Raw genomic sequence first — 20,464 nt, 5'->3', positions numbered from 1 at the left:
CTAACGTTATCCCATTTTTCACTCCAGCTTCTGCCATCTTCTTTCTCCATTCCCTGACCACTTTTTCAAGGACAATGTTAAACAACAGCGGGGAGAGCCCATCCCCTGGTCTAACACCTGTTCCAATTACAAACGGTTGTGACAATCTACCCAAAAACTTCACTTGCGATTTTGTTCCCGTAAGGGTTTCCTGGATTAGACTTCTGCTTTTATCATCAATCCCAAATTCTTCTAATGTGTTAATCAGAGTTGGTCTATCAATAGAATCATATGCTTTTTTGAAGTCTATGAATGTAATTACTAGATTTTTCGATGTGCGTGCGCGAAGTTGTATTATGGAGAGTAGACTGAATATCTGTTCACTGCATGATCTTCCTTTTCTAAACCCAGCCTGATATTCACCCAGTTCTTTCTCTACCTGATTTTCGATCCTGTTTTGTAGTGCCTTGGATAGGATCTTATAGGCCACTGATAACAATGAGATACCTCTGTAGTTATTTGCATTTGTCTTGGCACCCTTCTTATGTAACGGATGAATCAATGCTGTCTTCCATTCCTCCGGAATCTTCTCTGTATTCCAAATCTCTTCAAACAGCGCCTCGAAATTATTTATTAAGTTTTCTCCTGCGTATTTCAGTAGTTCCGCGACTAACGAATCTTTACCAGATGCTTTATTGTTTTTCAATCCTTTCAAGATCTCTTTAATTTCTTCTTTATTAGGTGGTTCAGAGTCTGGTAGCTTATTCTTAGGCTTCTCAAATGTCAAGGTTTCATCAGGTCTTTTGCAGCTTAGCAGCGTTTCAAAGTAGTTCGCTAGGTGTTGGCAATTTTGTTCCACGTTGGTGATCAGATTTCCTTTTTCATCTTTGAAGCAGAGTGTCGGTGGTTTATATCTTGTTACTGTAGTTCTGAATGTTTGAAAGAAATTGCGTGTATTATTCTTAGAAAATTCATCTTGTATTTTCTGTATTTGTTGTGTGTCATATCTACTACTATTATTAATTAATTAATTAATTTTAGCCTATTGGGGACTAATCCTAAGCACACTCCGCCCAGAGATGCAAATGGGGGGGGGGGGGGGGGGGTAGCTATTACCTCTAGAATATTTTATCCAAGAGGATGCCATCATCATTAAGCCATACTGTAGAGCACCATATCCACAGGCAGGAAAACAAAACAGCTACCATTTCCTCTAGCTTTCAGCCATTCATAGTACCTGCACAGCAAGGTCATGTTGGCTAATGTGACAAGGCCAGATCATTCAATCATCCAGACTGTTTCCCCTACAACTATTGAAAAGGATGCTGCCCTCTTCAGGAGTCATGGGTTCATCTGGCGTCCTCACAGATATCCATATGTTGTTGTCGTGGAGGCGAGATAAACATTGTAAAGTGTAATTTCATGCAGAATGTGCACTTTTATACTGACTGCCTCAATGGCTGTTCAGAAAGGAAGGGAACTTGTAAGTGCCATTCAAAAAGATGGCCACTCCATCTTTAGCCCAGTTCCAACTCAGTTCATCTTTCAGTGGAGCCTGTATCCCCTGAGCACAAAGGTGTCAATATGTTTAAAATTTATTTATAGGAGACACAAACATAGGGAGTCTTTCCAGTAACAGCAGTTTTAACTCCTCCACATTTGTTCTGAAATTATTTATGCTCCCCTGTAGTAATGGATGAACTATAAAGACATTGAAATGTCCATAATTTCTGTTCCATTGAGTTAGAAGTACAGAATGTTGCTTGATCTCCATCCGTTTTCTGCTCCTTGGCAGAACAGCATGTTGACGTATTTAAAACATATTAAAAATTTGGTGAATGTTGTGCAGAGACTGTTTGCCAGCTCTGTGGAATATTTGATCAACCTAAGGAACCAAAGATGTTGACTAATATTAGAGTCATTAATAAACTGAGAAGAACATTCGTTTGTGGATAATAAACCCTTGGGACATCCTCATGTTGTCATTCTGTGGTAAACATTAGCCCTGTGAGTGATAATGTTGCAGTAAGTCCAGTGAAACCTATTTGCTGATATTCAAAGCAACTGGATATTCCCAGAACTAGCACACTGAATTCTGAAAGAAAGTATGCACCTTTGGGTCAATAAAATCTAACTGACACACATGAAAATAATGTTCACTGATTAGGTGCACTCTTTATTGGAAGGTTTCATAAACAAGCAAAACTGCAGGACTAGGACATACAGAAAACCCTTGTGTAGTTACAGAGAAGCGTTTACATCCATAATGAGTGAGTGTGTGGCACGGCATTTGGTAGGTGTGAGTAGTGTGCTAGGATGCTAAATGGTGAGCTCATCAGCAAGCGTACTTCAGCTGAGTGTGTAACGGGATCATACTTCTCTGAAGATGACGCTAAAAACTCATTAACAGTGGATGGCGAATGTTACCGCAATATGTTAAAAGAGAGTTTTTGTGGTCCTCTCTAGGAACAGGTATGCCTTTCTTTAATTTATGTACACTAAAATCTCATTAATCCAGCTCTCATTGGTCCGGCCTTTCAGTTTTCCGGCCCATATCTAGCCTCTAGTAGCTCAAGCAGAAATGACACGTACAATAATGAATTGTTCAGTGCAACAATGTTGTTAATTACAATGTTAAACAAAGCTATACATGCTTGAAATTGTGGCTTTATTTATGCTTCAGTATCACAGCTTCTAAAAGAAAACATTATGCAGACCTCAAGTGGAAACTTGAAATTGGAAATAAGTTGAACTGAACCTCTCAGCAGAAATCAATTGCTGTTGCATATAATGCTAGACGAGAAACTATTTATGGCCAAACTATAAAAGATGAAGAGACGACAAAAAGTGTACAGGAAATTTATGATGAAAGTGATGAAGAAGAGGTCATGGGAGAGGGAAAAAGTGAAAATCTCTCACACTGTTGGTGCTGAAACTGCAGATATCTTCCTGGAGTACATTATGCCACAATCCAAAATGTGCAGAACTGATATAATGCTTATAAAACTGTTGTGCAATTAAGTATACTGCCCTTACACATCATCATTGTATCTGTAGACACACAAGGGCTAAGTTTTCTATGATAAGGAATATATCTTTGCGTTTACACTAAATTTAAGACATTTTGTTACCCAGCACTTTTTAGTCAAGTCATAGTGTCAGTACTGCTTTGTATGTTTCTATGTTTAACCAAAACCCAACCTGATCTTCCCCAAGGTTGGCTTCTACCAATTACACCACTTTTCTATAAATTGTTCATGTCAGTATTTCGCATTCATGACTTATTAAATTGATAGTATGGTAATATTAACAGCTTTCCGTTCCTGTCTTTTTGACGTTAGGAATTGTGATTATTACATTCTCCTCAAAGTCTGCGTGTATTTCGTCTTCATCATATATCTTTACTACCACACAGAATAGTTTAACCATAACTGGTTCCCTCAAGTTTATAGATTTGGACGTGGTGTCATCTATTCCTGATGCCTTGTTTTAGATCTTTCAATGTCAAATTTTGTTTGCTGTATCTTATCTTTTACCGTATCAATCTTTCTGTAATATTGTCTTCTGAGTTTGTCTCCTTTGTATAGCTCTTCTATATATTCCTTCCACTTTTCAGCATTCCCTTATTTCCTTAGTACTGGCTTGCCATCTGCACTCTTGATATTTATGAAGCTACTTCTGCTTTCTTCCAAGAATTATTCTATAGACAGAAACTGCCTTTCTCATAGTGAAGTGCAGTTCTAAAGCTTATCATTTCTTCACTAGCTATTCCTGCTTTGCCATTCTGCACTTTCTTTCAATCTTATATTTAGGTGCCTGTATGCCTTTTGCCTACTTCATTTTTATAGTTTCTCATTTTGTCAATTCAATTCAGTATATCAAGCAATGGAAAATCCAGGATGGAACAATGGCAATGTTATGAAAAGGATGAATTGCTACCCACCATATAGTGGAGATGCTGAGTCACAGACAAGCACATTGGAAAGACTGCTAAACAAGCAAGCTTCGGCCACACAACAGTTTTCTGGCGTATTCCTTTCCCCTGTTTCAGTCATTTGTTGCCTAATGCTCCCTTCAAAAGTCTGATTTTCTGGTTTTTTAAGTTACTCAGGTTCCATCTACTTCATCACATACTTTTCTGCTGTTTCTTCAGTATTAATCTGCAGTTCATAATTTGTATGTTAGTCAGAGTCTACATCAACACTAAAAATGTTTTACCATTTAAAATATGGAGTAAAACTGTCTTCCCACTAAATAATCTATTTGAAACCTTATGGTGTCTGCTCTGTCTTACACAATTCATGACACCTAAACCAGATGTTTGCAATTGTGAAAAGGTGCTGTGTGTAGCATTCTACCTGAAGGCTTTCTCTTTCACTCTTTGCCCCCTATTCCACAATTTTTCCTTCTCTTCTTCTCTTCCTTTTTCTACTATCTAATTCCAGTCCAGAATCATAATCTGAATAACTTCATGTATCTAATTGCACATTCTTTCAAGAATCATTTGTGGAGTTAGCATATAATATTTTACTACTGTGGTGGGTGTTAGCTGTGAGTCTGTCTCTCACCTATGACTGTGTGTTCACCATGCTCTTCACAATATCTCACCAAAATTTCTACTTCCTTACTCAAACAAAATCTTGTACTGCCCCTATTTGATTTAGTATTTATAGCTCTGTTCTCACCTGACCAGAGGTCTCGATCCTCTGGCCACCGTACTTCAGTAGCTACCACTTCACTGAATTTCAACCTATTTACTTCCCTCTTTAAATTATATCCAATTAAGGACTCTTTAATTTTCCATGCTCTGACCAGTTTTGCTTATCCTTATTATGATATCTTTCTGAGCAGTTGCTGCCTGGAGATTTGAATGTGAGACTACTTTACCTCCAGAATATCTCACCCAAGAGGATATCATCATTAAGCCATCCATGACTTCTGAAAAAATAATAGTTGTGTCTTCCCCTTGTTCCCACAGTACCAAACTTGCAAGGCCACCTTGGCCAATTTGCAAAGTTAGGTCAGTCAATCATATAGACCATTATTACCCAACTATTAAAAAGACTGTTGCCTTTTTTGGGAATCATATTTGTGCCTGGCCCCTCTAAAAGATACCAGACACCCCCCCCCCCAAATGTGGATGAAACTGCAACTGCAGTACAACTACCTGTATCCCTGAAGCACCCTAGCCACCCTACTACGGCAATGGTTAAAAAATGCCGACATCGTCTCTCAATAAAGGAAAATAAATGAGTGAGTGAGACTCGGCACATGTGTTATGCATATATGAATGTCACTTAAAATCATTAAAACTGAACAGAAGCATTTAGATGATGACAAGATGATTATATAAACACAAAAGAAAATATTGGTTATTAGATATACAAAAATCTTAAGCCCCGGGTTCTACAAGGTTTGTGAATACTGTACGAAACAAAATTATAGGAGAACTTGAAGCAGAAGTCAGAAACCAGAACTGTAACAAGCCCGCAGACAGAGAGCAAATGCTGGTCACTGAAATGCGCAATTGGCTCCTGTGTTGATTGACCACGAGCGCCGAAATTAGGCCACAAGACACGGACATCGGCTACAGCCAGCCATTGTTCCTGCTTGATCAGCAGCCCTCAGCAGCAAGACTTCCGCGACATCGTCCTGGGCATCAATGCCCTGCGGCCAGCCTTTGAGAAGCCACTCTGACTCAATTGAGTTCTGCGTCGTCGAAAATTATGCCAGACCCGTCATTGCCCTGTTCTAGATGGTTCACAGTGGCCCATAAATGCAGTCCTTCAGCAAATTCAGTGCAAGGAACCAGCATTTAAAAGCTAGCCCAGCTGAGTACATCATGTTCGGCACGCCAGACCAACACCCAGCGCGTCCTGTGTGTCAGCCAGGCATTCTTACTGTGAATTCTGCCACTACTGGAATGTGAAGGGGAAACGTCTGCCTACCCGCCCAGTCCAGACAGGCAATACCGCGCCTTCCACCTGCTCTTGCTCCTCACTGTTGGTCCAGACTTCGACTCCAGGCAGTGCCATTCCTGGGCCACTACTAAAACGGTGCGACCTTCTGCGTTATGCACCATATATGTGCATAATATCCATCAAAATACTTTTCCGAGTTTTGTATATTATGTAATATAGTGCTTCTGAATTTACCTTGTAGTTTTAGGTATTTATAATGGAAAGTGCATTAAATATTGGACATATCTTGGCTACGAGAACTCATATCAAAATTAGGAATGGCAATGCCAATAACGTAAGTTTCAAACAACAACAACAACAAAGGGTGGATGGGGAGTATGAAGCAGCACTACCACACTCATAAGCTGCTTCAGTTTATTTTCACACAATAGAGTTCCCACTGCATTGATTGAATGTCAAGGCAACAGCTATTGAAAAATAACGGTTTTGCTCGGTGATTGTGATGTACAATTACGGTTTAATACTGACAACAATATGCACCCAACTATTATGCTCATTTCATGAAAGAACAAAAACATGCAACAGAAAAACAAACAATGACTCAATAACGATGTTTAGAGAAAACATTTGAGAAGAACAATGGGAAGACATTTACTAAGCAAGCAGTATTAATAAAAAATAATCAAATTTTCTGGGATATACTAGTACTTATTCAGCACTTGGAGTAATTTTTTCCATAAAACATAAGCAGAAAAAAGTAAACAGAAGCAGAGGCCAAGGATAGATAACATGTGGTATTAAAGTACCTTGTATCATAAAAAGAAATCTCCACCTAGTTCTGAGAACAAGCTGAAATGAAGAGTTAAAGCTCATTACAACACAACTATTGCCAGATCTTACAGTTTGTTATCAAGAAAGTAAAGAACAATATACTTCAAGACAAAAAAAAAAATCAGTCTAGGACGTTATCAAGCAACAGTCAAATAAAACTAGTAAGGCAATAGGAGCTTTGTTCCCAGTATTGGCTGTGATATACATTATGTGAATAAAATAATCATACATCAGCATCTACTCTATTAATTCCACACAGTGGCAGTAAACATAGCACCTGCTCAGACACAAACACAAATACATAATGACTTTAGTAGAGGCTATTTGTAAATACCGACAGGCACTGGCCTCAAAAATTCAAATCCTTGTCAGTTTAAAATTTTAACAATTACAAAAGTAACAAAAATCATTAGCCCTACATTTAGTGCAGTTGGTGTCTCGTGGCTCAAATATTTGAAAGAGTCAATTTCAACTGCAGAGAACAGCTGATAAATAATACTTTACACATATTTAGTTTTGATCTTCAAGTATCTGTTGTACATAACTTTAATGTAGGGGCCTACCTGAAGATAATATTTAGACTAGAACTTATAGTCAATAAATAATTATTAATCAGAAGCACTGGGAAACTGAAATAAAACTTTTCTTTAAAAAAAAAAAAGGTTGTTATGCTGCCAATACTGAAACCATTCTGGCTATGACTGTATACTTTTAAGATTATTACAGTCTTAGATTTTCTTTTTTTTTCCTTTTCTTTTCTTTATTTTTCCTTCCTATTTGTTAGCAGTCAAAGTTAACTTTCCTAGGTGCATTAGAAGAACACCAAAACATTAGCATAGACCATCATATAAAACTCTGAATGTACTCCATTTGATTTTAATATGCGACTACGATATACAGGCGCATTTGAAAAGGACAACAAAAACATAATCAGCGAAATACTGAAATTTTTCTACACTTAAATACAGCCTTTCAGGACAAATAATTTCACACAAAAAAGTGACACCAATAATTACAAGCCCATTTAACTTCTTTCACTTGTTTCAATTCTTTTTTAGTAACATGGGTTACAGCAGAAAACTGATTCATCTTTTGAAGTATAAGTTGTTCATTTCTTCTCAAAGAAAGACACTCTACAGAGTGACATAACGAGAACTACCCTTCTGGTAGTGTTCTGCGATGCTAAAAAGGCCTTCAGTCAGGTGGATCACAAAATTACACTAGGGAAACAAACACAGTAATGGCACCCTTTTACAAGGATGGAATCATATTCTCATCAGAAAAAAACAAGAGGATGTGTTTATACAAAGAAATCAAGATGCATTTAAGTTTTGGGAAAACAGATGAATCCCCCCCCCACCACCAAACAAAAGAAGGTAAGTAAGATTTCTACATACACATTGACTTCATACCAACACATGCCAAATGACATCTCTCAGTTCGTTCATTTTAAGACCAGCATACTGGCTTCTCTTGAAAACTTTAATTCTCTACACTCTTACAGAATTGCACTCTGGAGTAAAACAACTAAGGTCACCAAGTTCTTATTCAGCAAAGCAATAACAATACTACGTAAAGTAGATATGTCAATGTCATAGAAAGACCTCTTCAGAATATAAACAGACTAGGTAGACTGCCTTAGTGGAACACAGTGACAGAGTAGTCAACAAAAGTCCAGCCAATGAGGCCAGAGAGAGTGGTCATGTTCTAGTTGAGCTTCTCTCTCTCTCTCTCTCTCTCTCTCTCTCTCTCTCTCTCTCTCTCTCTCTCTCTCTCTGCGACTACTCTGTCACTGTGTTCTCTCCCGAGAGAGAGAGAGAGAGAGAGAGAGAGAGAGAGAGAGAGAGAGAGAGAGAGAGAGAGAGAGAGAGTAGTGATCTATCCTTTCATCAAATTACTAAAATTATTTGATTATATTTTTCAACCTCACGTTACATAAATGGTATCACAATCGGTTTTGACTTTTAGTAAGTCTGTACTGCATTATTTGAATATGTTCAGCTTCAAAGGTCAGCCACTAACTTCCCCACTGGGGTCAATTGAAACTACTGATACTGGATGTCAACTTAGTCATATGGCATAATGATGTTGTGATGTCATACATATGAAAACAGAAGAGAACCGAACATTGCCCATATTTTTTTGGTGTCTGTATCACTTTTTCTAATGTAGTTTGTGGTGACATACTGAGGCATAGCATGCGTTAGGTTAAGTTATAAGGTGACAAACTGGTTGTGAGTAGGTGACACCACCAAATATAGATACAAAATCTTAGTTGTGCTGACATATTGATCCCTGAAACATCCCAAGGACTATCACATTGAAAAGTTACAGTTTTATTGTAAGTTGGTGAAGCAGTATCATAGGCTTCAGTTAAGCATCAAGTTGCTTTTCTTCTGAAAACATTTGTTGCTACAAATGAAAACAAGTGTCAACTAAAGTGTTATTTTCACAACTACAAAAAAATATACAAAAATGAGTTTTATCTAGACTCCACTCAATCCAGGATGTGGTCTTTGACGAAAACAAAAATATGGATCCAGTGCAGAAAATGCATGCTTGAACATAAGTGCAGACTGTAGCCAAGTCTACAGGTTACACTGTTATATTTGACAAGGACGGCACCTGCAGAACTCAATGTTGTACTTGTGAACCCTCTCACTGTCACTACCAAAACAACACGAAAGGAGCTCCATTAGCAGGGAATTGCTGAGTGAACTGGAATTCAAAGTCCATTCATCAGCAATGAAATGCCTGTAACAGGAAAATATGGAATCAATGCCATAAAATCTGGACTATGGAGTCACGAAAGAAAGTCATTTGGTTGGATGTGTGTTGTTTCACATGGCTTCCTACCTCTGGTCGAGATTACATCGCAAGAGTGAAATATGGTGGGGGTTCAATGAAAATTTGGGCAGCCATATCACGGTAATCCATGGGGCCCGTGATTATTCTGGAAGGTCCTATTACTACCAAGCATTGTGTGACCATTCTGCCTGATGATTTTTGTCCCATGGTACAATACTTGTTCCCCAATGGTGATGCTGTGTTCCAAGATGACAGCACCCATATTTACACAAAAAAAATGGCTCTGAGCACTATGGGACTCAACTGCTGAGGTCATTAGTCCCCTAGAACTTAGAACTAGTTAAACCTAACTAGCCTAAGGACATCACAAACATCCGTGCCCGAGGCAGGACTCGAACCTGCGACCGTAGCGGTCTTGCGGTTCCAGACTGCAGCGCCTTTAACCGCACGGCCACTTCGGCCGGCCCCTATTTACACAGTTCACATTGTCTTGGACTAGTTTTGTGAGCACAAGGATGAATTGTTGCATCTCTCGTGGCCACCAAAGGCAGCAAGATATCAGCATTAATGAGCCTTTGTGGTCTGCTTTGGAGTGAATAGTACCAGATCACCGTCCACCTCCATCATCGTTACCTGAACTTGGTAGTATTTTGCAGGAAGAATGGTATAAAATTCTCTTGAAAGCTATACAGGGCCTGTATTTAGCCATTCTGAGATGGCTGGAAGTTGTTCTGAATGCCATGTTTACTATACTGGGTCGGATTGTTTGGGGGAGGAGACCAGACAGTGAGGTCATCTGTCTCGTCGGATTAGGGAGGACGGGGAAGGAAGTCAGCCATGCCCTTTCAAAGGAACCGTCCCAGCATTTGCCTGGAGCGATTTAGGGAAATCATGGAAAACCTAAATCAGGATGGCTGGACGTTTTCTACACTGTATTAGGCACAATAATATGTTGAGTTTCTCATGCTTCCACATTTTTGTCCAACCCCTGTAAACAGAGAGACTGAGGACCCTTATACATACAAGATAAATTACTAAAACAAGCCCTATTAGCCAACTGTCATTTAAAAAAAAAAAACTATCTGGTTGTCTAGATTTTAAAAACATCTGTACCTTTTATTTACATGCCAAGAAGCAATGCTCAGAGTAAATAAGCCTCCATTCTTACATGATACTATTGTTCTATGATAAATGTTCTACTATAAAGAATAAATAGGTACTTTTTAGCTTTTCGTGGCATGCTGGAGTACTTTATTGTGCTATTTGTGATGTATGCAGTGTTTTGTTTCACCATGATTTGGCTAATTTTTGTGTATAAGTACTCTAAACTGCTTTCTTCAGAAGCTTTTCTCTCTTAAAAGAAGGAGCATAATGAAAGATTTTGCAAGTCACAGACGTAAAGCTGTGGTGATTACAATAAAATGTTAGACAACAGATGCAAATCTTGCTCACCAACATCTTTCACATACGGTCCCTGAAAGACTGTAATGATAGCCCGAGACTATTAACATCAATGATAGCTAGTCGTTAGCGTTTAACATATGCAGTCCACAGCTTCTTTGATTACAAACTTAGTTCCAGGCCAGCGACCACCTGTCGGTACTCTTTAAAAGACTGTATCTAACGAATAAACAAACAGCAATGACGTAGCATGTCACACACTAGTTTCTCCTAGATTTCGGTTCTGGTAGTGTCAGATTGGACACACACAGACGGGCTGTGTGGCTAGTAACAGGGGGTTGCTCGTATTCGGTGAACTTCTTTAGTGCTAGAACAACATACCAGCGAAGCACGTCCAAATCCAACCCTATAAGCACCATAAATGTCACAGGTACAATAGCTCTACGAAAAACAACTAAAAATGTTATAGAGGAGTATAGGACTTACATATCATTAGGGGCATAATTCATTCCTTGACAATCTGTGCAGTAATACTCCATGCTCTGTTTAGTCCACGATTTTCCAAAATGTATTGTTGACGTAATAATGTTAAATATCCGGTCACTGTCAGCGATCCGCGAATCGCTGTTAACGTCAGGTAATGTAACAATCCCAGGAAAATGACTTGCTTCCATTATTTTTCCTTCTTCTGCATTTAGTTTCCATAGAGTTGACGTTCTCGAATTACTTTGAAGTACGTGAAACGATAGAATGTACAGTGCCATGTACGTCAAGCATGGCACATCATTAATCATTTTGTGTCAACCGCAAAACTACTTTGCTATGGTCACACTTCTCGCGGTGTCAACCAAAACACAAATACTGCCCGCATTGATGATTGAGCGACGGAAATAGATCCAACAGTTAGTAATATCTTAGTTCACACTGCTGCAAAAGCATGAATATTACGCTGTCGTCTTCATTCTAAACTAAAGAGAATATTTTATAACAAACAAGGAAATGTATTCTTATCTAAACCTAATATAAAATCTGTAGCAGAAAAGCAGGTAGTGTCGATCGCAAGTTAACAACAGCTGCTCGCTATACTTAAAATTTGCCTGTTAAAATTTAATCTCAAGATTTAAAATACGCATTTATCGATGGGAGGTTTAGCTACGCAGTGATGGTTGCAAACATGCTTTTGTAGATCATTCACAAATGAAGCAGATCTCAGTCCCGTATAATCAACCGCGCGGTACTTTGTAGTATCTTTGACTAGTATCCTCAGGTGCGTCGAATGGGTTTATCAAGTTTTGTGCTGCAGTAATTGTGTTAATAGAAGAGTGTGGAGTGTATGAAATATGGTGTAGTTCCGCAAGCTGTGTCTTGGAAAATTAATTCTCTATGAAACTTGGAGAATGGTTGTAGCCGTAAATATCTGGTGCCGATAATAAATGTAAAGTTCGTATTTCAGAATTTGTTACCGACATTGTAAGTTCTTATTACGAGTTTAGTACTGTTACTTTGGCGACGAGTAAACTAAATATTGTTATTCCTCTCCGCGCTTTAATACGAATTGAATTTGAGTATTTTGTTCCGCCGCCACTGAAACATTTGCTACTTTCAGTTAATCCCAGCAGTACCAACGCATTTTCGGTAATTTATGTAACCAACGAGACTGTAATCTGTGACTACCACGAGAAATAGAAATTTCGTTAATATTTGTTGCCTTTTACTAACACACTTTTTAAAGATATACTGATGTGTAAGTAGTTCCAGAATCCGAAAATATATTTTAGCACAGTCTTCAACAATGTTTTTTCTACTTTTCGTTTACTCTTGAGCAATCTGTGTAAATCACAAGTAAAAGGAATTTTATAACTCTTGAATAAATCACTATGAAAAACTGTAGTAAAATTCTATAATATTTTATGTATCTGAGGTAAAACTGAAAGGATTCTCACTTTATAGTTTCAGGGAAAAATTGTTAATCACTTTCTTGCGAATCTCCTTCACACCTGGGACATACAACATTTTTCTTGCAATATTTACTGTATGCTTAGCTCGTAAAAGAGCTGGATATTATGATTGGTTTGCGCACTTTCGTGACTTTTCTTCTTTTTACCAGTTTTCAGCAGTGCACCGGTGGCGTTTATCTTTAGCTCCTCGAACTTCCTTTGAACCATAGTTTTGTACGATTTCCCATCCCAGAATACATGCCGTACCACAGACTTCTACAGTACTTCAATGTATGCAACCCTTCCTGCAGTTTGGTTTTGTGACCTAGAGTCCCAATTCTTGAAGAAATTGTCGCTTGTTAGGGTTTTTTTCTAATTCTGGTTTTTTAATAGAAACAATTTATAATCATTTATCGCTGCTGGGTGCACAAGAGCAAAGGAAACAGTCAGCCAACATCATCTTTTAGCCCACGTAGTTGAAGGTTTCCTCACACATTCGATAAATCGGTCAACACTGCTTTTAGTTTAATTATAACACAGCTTTTTGCTTTCCTAATGCTAGTATGTGGCTCAGTTGCTGTGTTAAAATGCACATGCAACAGGGAGTTTCCTTTGGATTTTTTCATGGGGAATATGAGAGACGGTTGTGATTGGAATATTTTCAATACTCGAATCCCTGAAAACAAGTTAACTAGAATATACGGTGTCTCTCTTCTTGAGGCATTGTTCAGTTCTTGAGGTATATGTTTCCTATTACTATAACAGTAATATGGAAAGGGTAGGTTGCTCCTCACCACATAGGGGAGGCATTGACTAAAGGACAGGCGCAATGAAAAAGAATGCTAGAACTATTTCAGCTTTCATATTAAGTGTCTCTTTTTGATTGTGAAGAAAGACTTTGTCGGAGTATTTCTAGCATTCTTTTTCATTGTGCATGTCTATGGCTCAGTTGCTCCTGTAGGTGGTGAGTAGTAATATGTCCTTTCCATGTTACTGTTATTCCATCCTGGACTTATCTATTAGTATGTTATGTTCCCACAAGAGTTACTGTGCTTTTCTCATGTTGCAGAGAGCTTGTCATGTTTCCTGCCCACATTTTGCGTCTCTGTCTTCAAATCTTACTACTTTAGTTGACTGCTGGAACGTAGTTCAGTTCATGATAGCAGTACAAACCTTCCTACCTACCTTCTGGAAGCATTGAGCCGTAATTAAATTTTGCCTATCTTGGATAAGGGTCATTCCATGTCAAGTCACCCAGGCCTTGACACCAACCGTGTCAGATTTTGATGAAACTTGGTACAATTACTTCTTTTATCGTCCTGAAAGCACTTGTAAAATTTTTTTGCTCTATCTCTTATAGTTTTTTTATATATAAATTTTTAAAGTTTTTAGATTTGGCGTTACTTCAGCAGTCGGAAATCATAACTTAAACGTGTCCTCACAAATAAAAAAATTTGTATGTGAAAGAATACTCAAGATATCAGTATGAAATTTTGGAATAAGTTTGTGTATTATATCTAAATGTTAAAAAAAATTACCATAAAGATATATTAAAATCTTCCAAATGAAAGAAATTTAAGAGTTGTTGTTGTTGTTGTTGTTGTTGTTGTTGTTGTTGTTGTTGTTGTTGTGTGGGTGTGTGTGTGTGTGTGTTGTGTGTTTTTTAAAAGCTGACGGATGTTTAGTTTTACAAAAACTGCAATATCTAGAGTCTCAGACCTGATAGAAAGCTAAAATTCGTTTTAAAATACTCTTAATTGTATAGGCTACTAGATAAAAGAAAAATTATGTTGACTTTTTAACCTGTTTAATAGTTATCTAATTTTTAAAATAATATTAATTATATTTTAAAAATAAAAAGTACCAAGTGACTTAGACACCGAAAATAAGTTTTTGTCTTCTTGGAGTAACAATGTACGCTTGGATTTTGTTTTGTTACTCCTGTGTTTTGAAGTAAAAAATTATTACAGTGTTAAATAGTGCTTGGATAGTATTTTATTAAGTTTATTCGAACTTTCAGTAAGTACTGTTACTTAGTTTACAGAGATTCTTTTCCAATATCCTATAAAAGTAACCAGAACAGTAATCAGACCAAAAGTGAAATCAGTATGTCAGATATTCAAACCTGTAGCGTAGGGTTATTTAAAAAATCTGACTGTTTCCAAACAACCTGCACACCTTCAAAAAAGTTACAACCGGTATCTGAATTGAGTCAGGAAGGAAGAGATTTGATTGACTTACGATCTGGAATTAATCTGTGTGAATTTAAGAATATATGTTCACACCACAGCTACTACTTTTTAAATATTTTTGAAAAGTATCCAGCATGTGTAGACCCACTAAAAAAAAAACACAAAAAGCCCATCGAAAAATCGTTGAAGTGTAGGCTTGGATCTTTCTAAACAATACTGACAAAAAATATTAGCATAAAACCGGGACAAAAGCTTTGCTCTACATGCCGTAACTTTTGTGAGGAAAAATTAAGAGTTGAAGTCAATGAAAGTGAAACAGGTGATGAAGTCATGGTTGAATTAGAATCATTGGAATCCAGAAATGAATCCCTCGTACAAACAAACATTGCTCTTGATAATTTAGGTTTAACACCGATAAAGCTTCATGGCTTGTCAGAACAAAGTAAAGGGTCTCATTTTAAAAGGAAGGTTAGCAGTATTGAAAAGACTGCAAAAAAGGCGGTTTCAAAAGCATTAAAATATGATGCACCAAGTTCTGATGATGACGAAGAAGATAAAAGTGTGGTTGAGAAAGCAAAGGATTTTGATGTAATGATTTCTCTTATGAAAGAGAAGATTTCATCTGTTGGGAGGTCTAAAAAAATCCAGATTCTGACCTTGGCTCCAGATTCTTGGAGTCGAAATAAAGTGGTGAAAGAATTTAATGTGAGTGAGTACATGGTGCGACAAGCTAGAAAGCTAAAATCTGAAAAGGGTATTTTGGAAACTCCTGGTCCAAAAAAAGGTAAAACTCTTTCTGAAAATACAGTTAGACTTGTAACAGATTTTTATGAAAAGGATGAAAGTTCCAGAGTGCTACCTGGAACAAAAGACAGTGTTAAAAAAAAATGTGTACATGCAAAAAAGACTCATTTTGAATAACTTGAGAGAACTCTATTACTCTTTCAAATGGGAGAATCCCGAGGTAGAAGTAGGATTTTCAAAATTTTGTTTCTTGAGACCTAAATGGTGTATCCTTGCTGGTGCTGCAGGTACACACACTGTATGTGTATGCAGTATCCATCAGAATGTTAAACTATTACTGGATGCTGTGAAAATTGAACAATCTTTTAAAGACCTAATTAAGATGCTTGTGTGCAACACGGAAAACCAAAACTGCATGCTACGTCATTGTGACAGCTGTTCTGCAAATACTGCACTAACTGAGTACTTAACTGAAAAACTAAGTGAAGATTATGATTTAGAAGAAGAAATTGTATTCAGTCAGTGGGTTAACACAGACAGGGCAGAAATGATCAAACAGTCTATCAGTGTTGAAGACTACATTTCTTTATTGGTTAGGTCATTGGAAAAGCTCACCCTGCACTCGTTTATAGCAAAATCCCATGCAGCAGCCTTTAACAGATTGAAAGAAGACCCACCACCCAAAATAGCAATTATTGTGATGGATTTCAGGGAAAATTATTCCTTTGTTATACAAAATGAGATCCAAAGTTACCACTGGAATAGAGGTGGTTGTACTCTACACCCAGTTGGAGTTTTTCTAAGAAATGAGGAAAACAATGTTTTTGTTTCCAACCACTGTTTTATTAGTGATGACCAAGAACATGACACTGGTTTTGTTAACTTTGTACAAAAAGAAATTACAAAGTGGCTGTCATTACATCACACTGACATTGACTCAGTTCATTACTTTACAGATGGTTGTGCTGAGCAGTACAAAAATAGAAACAGTTTTAAAAATTTGACTGAACACTTGAGAGACTTTAATTTGAAGGCCCAACACTCTTTTTGCAACAAGTCATGGGAAGTCAATTTGTGATGGCCTAGGAGGAACGATTAAAAGAATTTTAAGGAAAGCCAGTCTACAGGTTTCAGATGAAGAACAAATAATGACAGCAATCGATGTGTACAAGTTTTGTGAAAAAAGTATTGAAAAATTTCATTTTCACTTTATTGACAAAAAAGAAGCTGATTTGTTACGTTTAAAACTAGAAAAAAGTTTTTCAGCAACCCGAACCATTCCTGGAACAAGTTGTTTTCATAACTTCAAACCACTTCCAACAAAAAACCTTGGAATTAGGACTACAGATAGTGTAAAATCCTCCTTAGTCTTTTCTTTCCATTCTTCTTCTGATTCGGTTCGTGTTGAACCATCCATAAATAGCTATGTGGCTGCAAATTATGATGGTAACTGGTACTTTGGACTGGTATGGAAATGGAAATGTCGTGTGGCTAGGGCCTCCCGTCGGGTAGACCGTTCGCCTGGTGCAGGTCTTTCGATTTGACGCCACTTCGGCGACCTGCGCGTCGATGGGGATGAAATGATGATGATTAGGACAACACAACACCCAGTCCCTGAGCGGAGAAAATTTCCGACCCGGCCGGGAATCGAACCCGGGCCCTTAGGATTGACAGTCTGTCACGCCGACCACTCAGCTACCAGGGCGGACCTTTTGGACTGGTAAAAACAATATTCAATGATGAAGAAGATGCAGAAATTCTATTTCTACATCCTTCAGGACCAGCTGCATCATTTTATTGGCCTGAAAGAGAAGATTCTTGCATAGTGCCTTTGGAGCACATAGTCTGTGTAGTAGACGCACCTCAATCAAGCGGCACTGGAAGAATGTATTACTTCAAAAAAGACTGTATCAAAAGAACTGAAAGCTCTTGGATGAAGTGGAAAAACAGTTTGAATCAGCATTAATGTTCATTAAAAAGACAAAATTACTCAAAAAATTCAATATTTCAAGCAATCAGTTGGGTTATACATAAGTGTCGTAAGTACACTATCTTTGTACATAATTCTAATGTAATCTACTATAATTAATAAAAAGCCATAATTATTTTTGTTTTTATCAAGTAGCCTATATGTTTAAAAGCAAATTAAAACAAATTTGAGCATTCTATCAGATCTGAGACTCTAGATATTGCAATTCTTATAAAACAAAACATCCGCTAAAAAAAAAGAAAAAAATACATATATTTTTTTCATAGAAAATATTAATATATTTTAATAGTATCATTTTTATCTTCAAATATGTATAATAAATAAACTTGCTGCAAAAATTCATGAAGTTATCTAAAAGAGTTTTTAAGATAAGCAATTTTAAAGTTTTGAATACAAATTAAATTTACCATTTCCGAAGGTTCGGAAAACGCAAAACATACAAACTTTAAAAATTTATTAAAAAAACTAAGAGATACAGAAAAAAAATGCAGGTGTTGTCAGGATGGTATTAGAACCATTTGAGCCAAGTTTCATGAAAATCTAAGGAGGTGGGTGTAAAATTTATTTTTTATTGGGTGATTTGATATGGAATGACCCAATTGTATTTTTGACTTGTGTTTGTAATCTTTTTTTTTTTCCGTAACTACCTATTCAATCTCAAAGTTGAAATTTTTCTGAAGTTTGATATCATAAAGGTCTACTAACTGTGAAATTTTCAAATTTGTATCTGGTCCCACAACAAAGATTTTGCAGCTCACAAAATGGAAAAATTGAGTCTTCCATGTCAAATCAACACACATTAAAAAAAAAAAATTACCACACCCTCTTACATTTTGCTGAAAGTTTGTATACTTGGTGCTGAAACTAAGAAAAATACCAAATTTCAATTTTTTACCTCAGACCATTCCTGAAATATGGTCATGTAAACTTTTCAAAATCTGGCCAAAAATGTGTGAACGGACGTTTTTTAAATTGTCCTAGGAGCTGCCCTAATTGAGCTAGAGAACTGGGAAGTGTGTCATTTTGCAGCATTTTTCATGCTCTTTCCAGTGATAGACAAAAAAAGCTTCTAATTAATAACCTTTTTCAAAATATTTCCATAACTACTTCATAATGTTGTAAATCACATGGCAAAATATAAATGTGGGATGATGATGGGTTCATTGTTTAAAAAAAAAATTTTTCACTAACGGCCCTAGTTTGACCAAACTGACCTTTAAGGTAGTACGTCAGTAGAGGACCGTAAACATAGGGCTTGATGTCTGTACAGTAATTCAGAGACTGGAGCCATTGTTGAGATGATGTAATCTGCATTGTTACCTTCTAAGGCTTTGTGTGCCTACAGCATTATTGTGCACTGTGGTTTTAGTGCAAATCAATTGTTACCTCTGTGTTGACCAGTCTGTATCTATTATATTTAATAGTTCATTTTCAAGTAAATCTATACATTGAAAGACAGTTTATACGTGATTTTTGTATAAATATGGAACCAAGTAAAAAAGTGCAGTGCTGTAAGAGGGCAGTGTTGTAATCTATTGAAGAAGTCAAATCATTTTACTAGAGACAGAAAAAAACTGAGAAATGTCACAACATGGATGCCCAAATTATTTCCTCAAATACCAAGTGGTGCCAAGATTTGTGATAAATGTAGGAAAGATGTAACCAAATTGAAAAATACACCAGAGCCCATCAGTGATGAAAGTGTTGAAGAATCTTCTGGATCAGAGATAATCATCAGATACCAAGACCCTGACTTCACTCCAACTTCAGTAGCTGTTAAAACATTTAACACAACACTTCAAGAACTAGGTGAGTCCCCAATTGACAAGATAAAACTTAACATCCAGGCATTATGTCAAATCAAAAGTGAAGAAAATCTCATCCATGACACGTAAACTTTTTGTTGCTCCTGAAACTTCGTCAGATACTGATACTGATGAATCCATTCTTGAAAATCTTAAAAGAAATTTTAAAAACTCTATAAGTAGACCAAAAAACTAATGATTCTTACAAGTTTACCTGAAAAGTGGAGCGTCAGGAAAATGAGGGAATTTAATGCTCCAAATTACATTGTTCGGCAGTCCAAAAAAATTTTGAAAGAGAAAGGATTCATGGAAGGTCCAAACCCAAAACCAGGGAAGTGTTTACCAACAGAAACTGTCAGAACTGTACATTCATTTTATGAAAATGATTAAATTAGCAGTGCAATGCCAGGTATTAAAGATTGTGTGACAATTACAGAAACAAATGGAAATAAAACAAAAATATCAAAAAGACTTATTTTGTGTAACCTTAAAGAAGCTTACAAGCATTTTAAAGATAAGTTTCCTAACATAAAAATAGTTTTCTCTAAATTTGCTGCGTTGAGACCAAAACATTGTGTATTAGCTGGCTGGAGTGGCACACACACTGTCTGCGTGTGCACAACTCACCAAAACGTAAAATTAATGCTAGAAAATGCCAAACTAAATACAGTAACAAACAGCAGCTTAAACAATTATAAGCAGTGTATTGCAAAAATGCTTTGCAACCCATCCATCAGTTGATTGCAACATGGGAAACTGTGAATACTGCCCAGGAGAAACTGTCATACGTAAAATTTTAAAAGACTCTTTTCATGAAAACTTAATTGAACAAGTTCAGTTCCGACAGTGGATGTCA

The 20,464-nt window shown here is 37.0% G+C and overlaps 1 protein-coding gene across 1 annotated transcript in view; it reads right to left on the bottom strand.

The window, feature by feature from the left end:
• The window catches only part of LOC124605381, a 112,535-nt gene extending 100,707 nt beyond the window's left edge, over window positions 1-11,828 (bottom strand). Inside the window, exon 1 of the mRNA XM_047137021.1 lies at window positions 11,427-11,828. Within this exon, the coding sequence (XP_046992977.1) occupies window positions 11,427-11,734 (308 nt within the window). The 5' untranslated portion in view covers window positions 11,735-11,828. The remainder of the gene's footprint in view (window positions 1-11,426) is intronic.
• Between the last annotated feature and the right edge of the window lie 8,636 nt (window positions 11,829-20,464).

This window comes from Schistocerca americana, chromosome 3 (assembly GCF_021461395.2).
Source record: "Schistocerca americana isolate TAMUIC-IGC-003095 chromosome 3, iqSchAmer2.1, whole genome shotgun sequence".
NCBI lineage: Eukaryota > Metazoa > Arthropoda > Insecta > Orthoptera > Acrididae > Schistocerca > Schistocerca americana.
The sequence above is the reverse complement of the archived record's forward strand: the minus strand, read 5'-3'. Positions and strand labels throughout refer to the sequence as shown.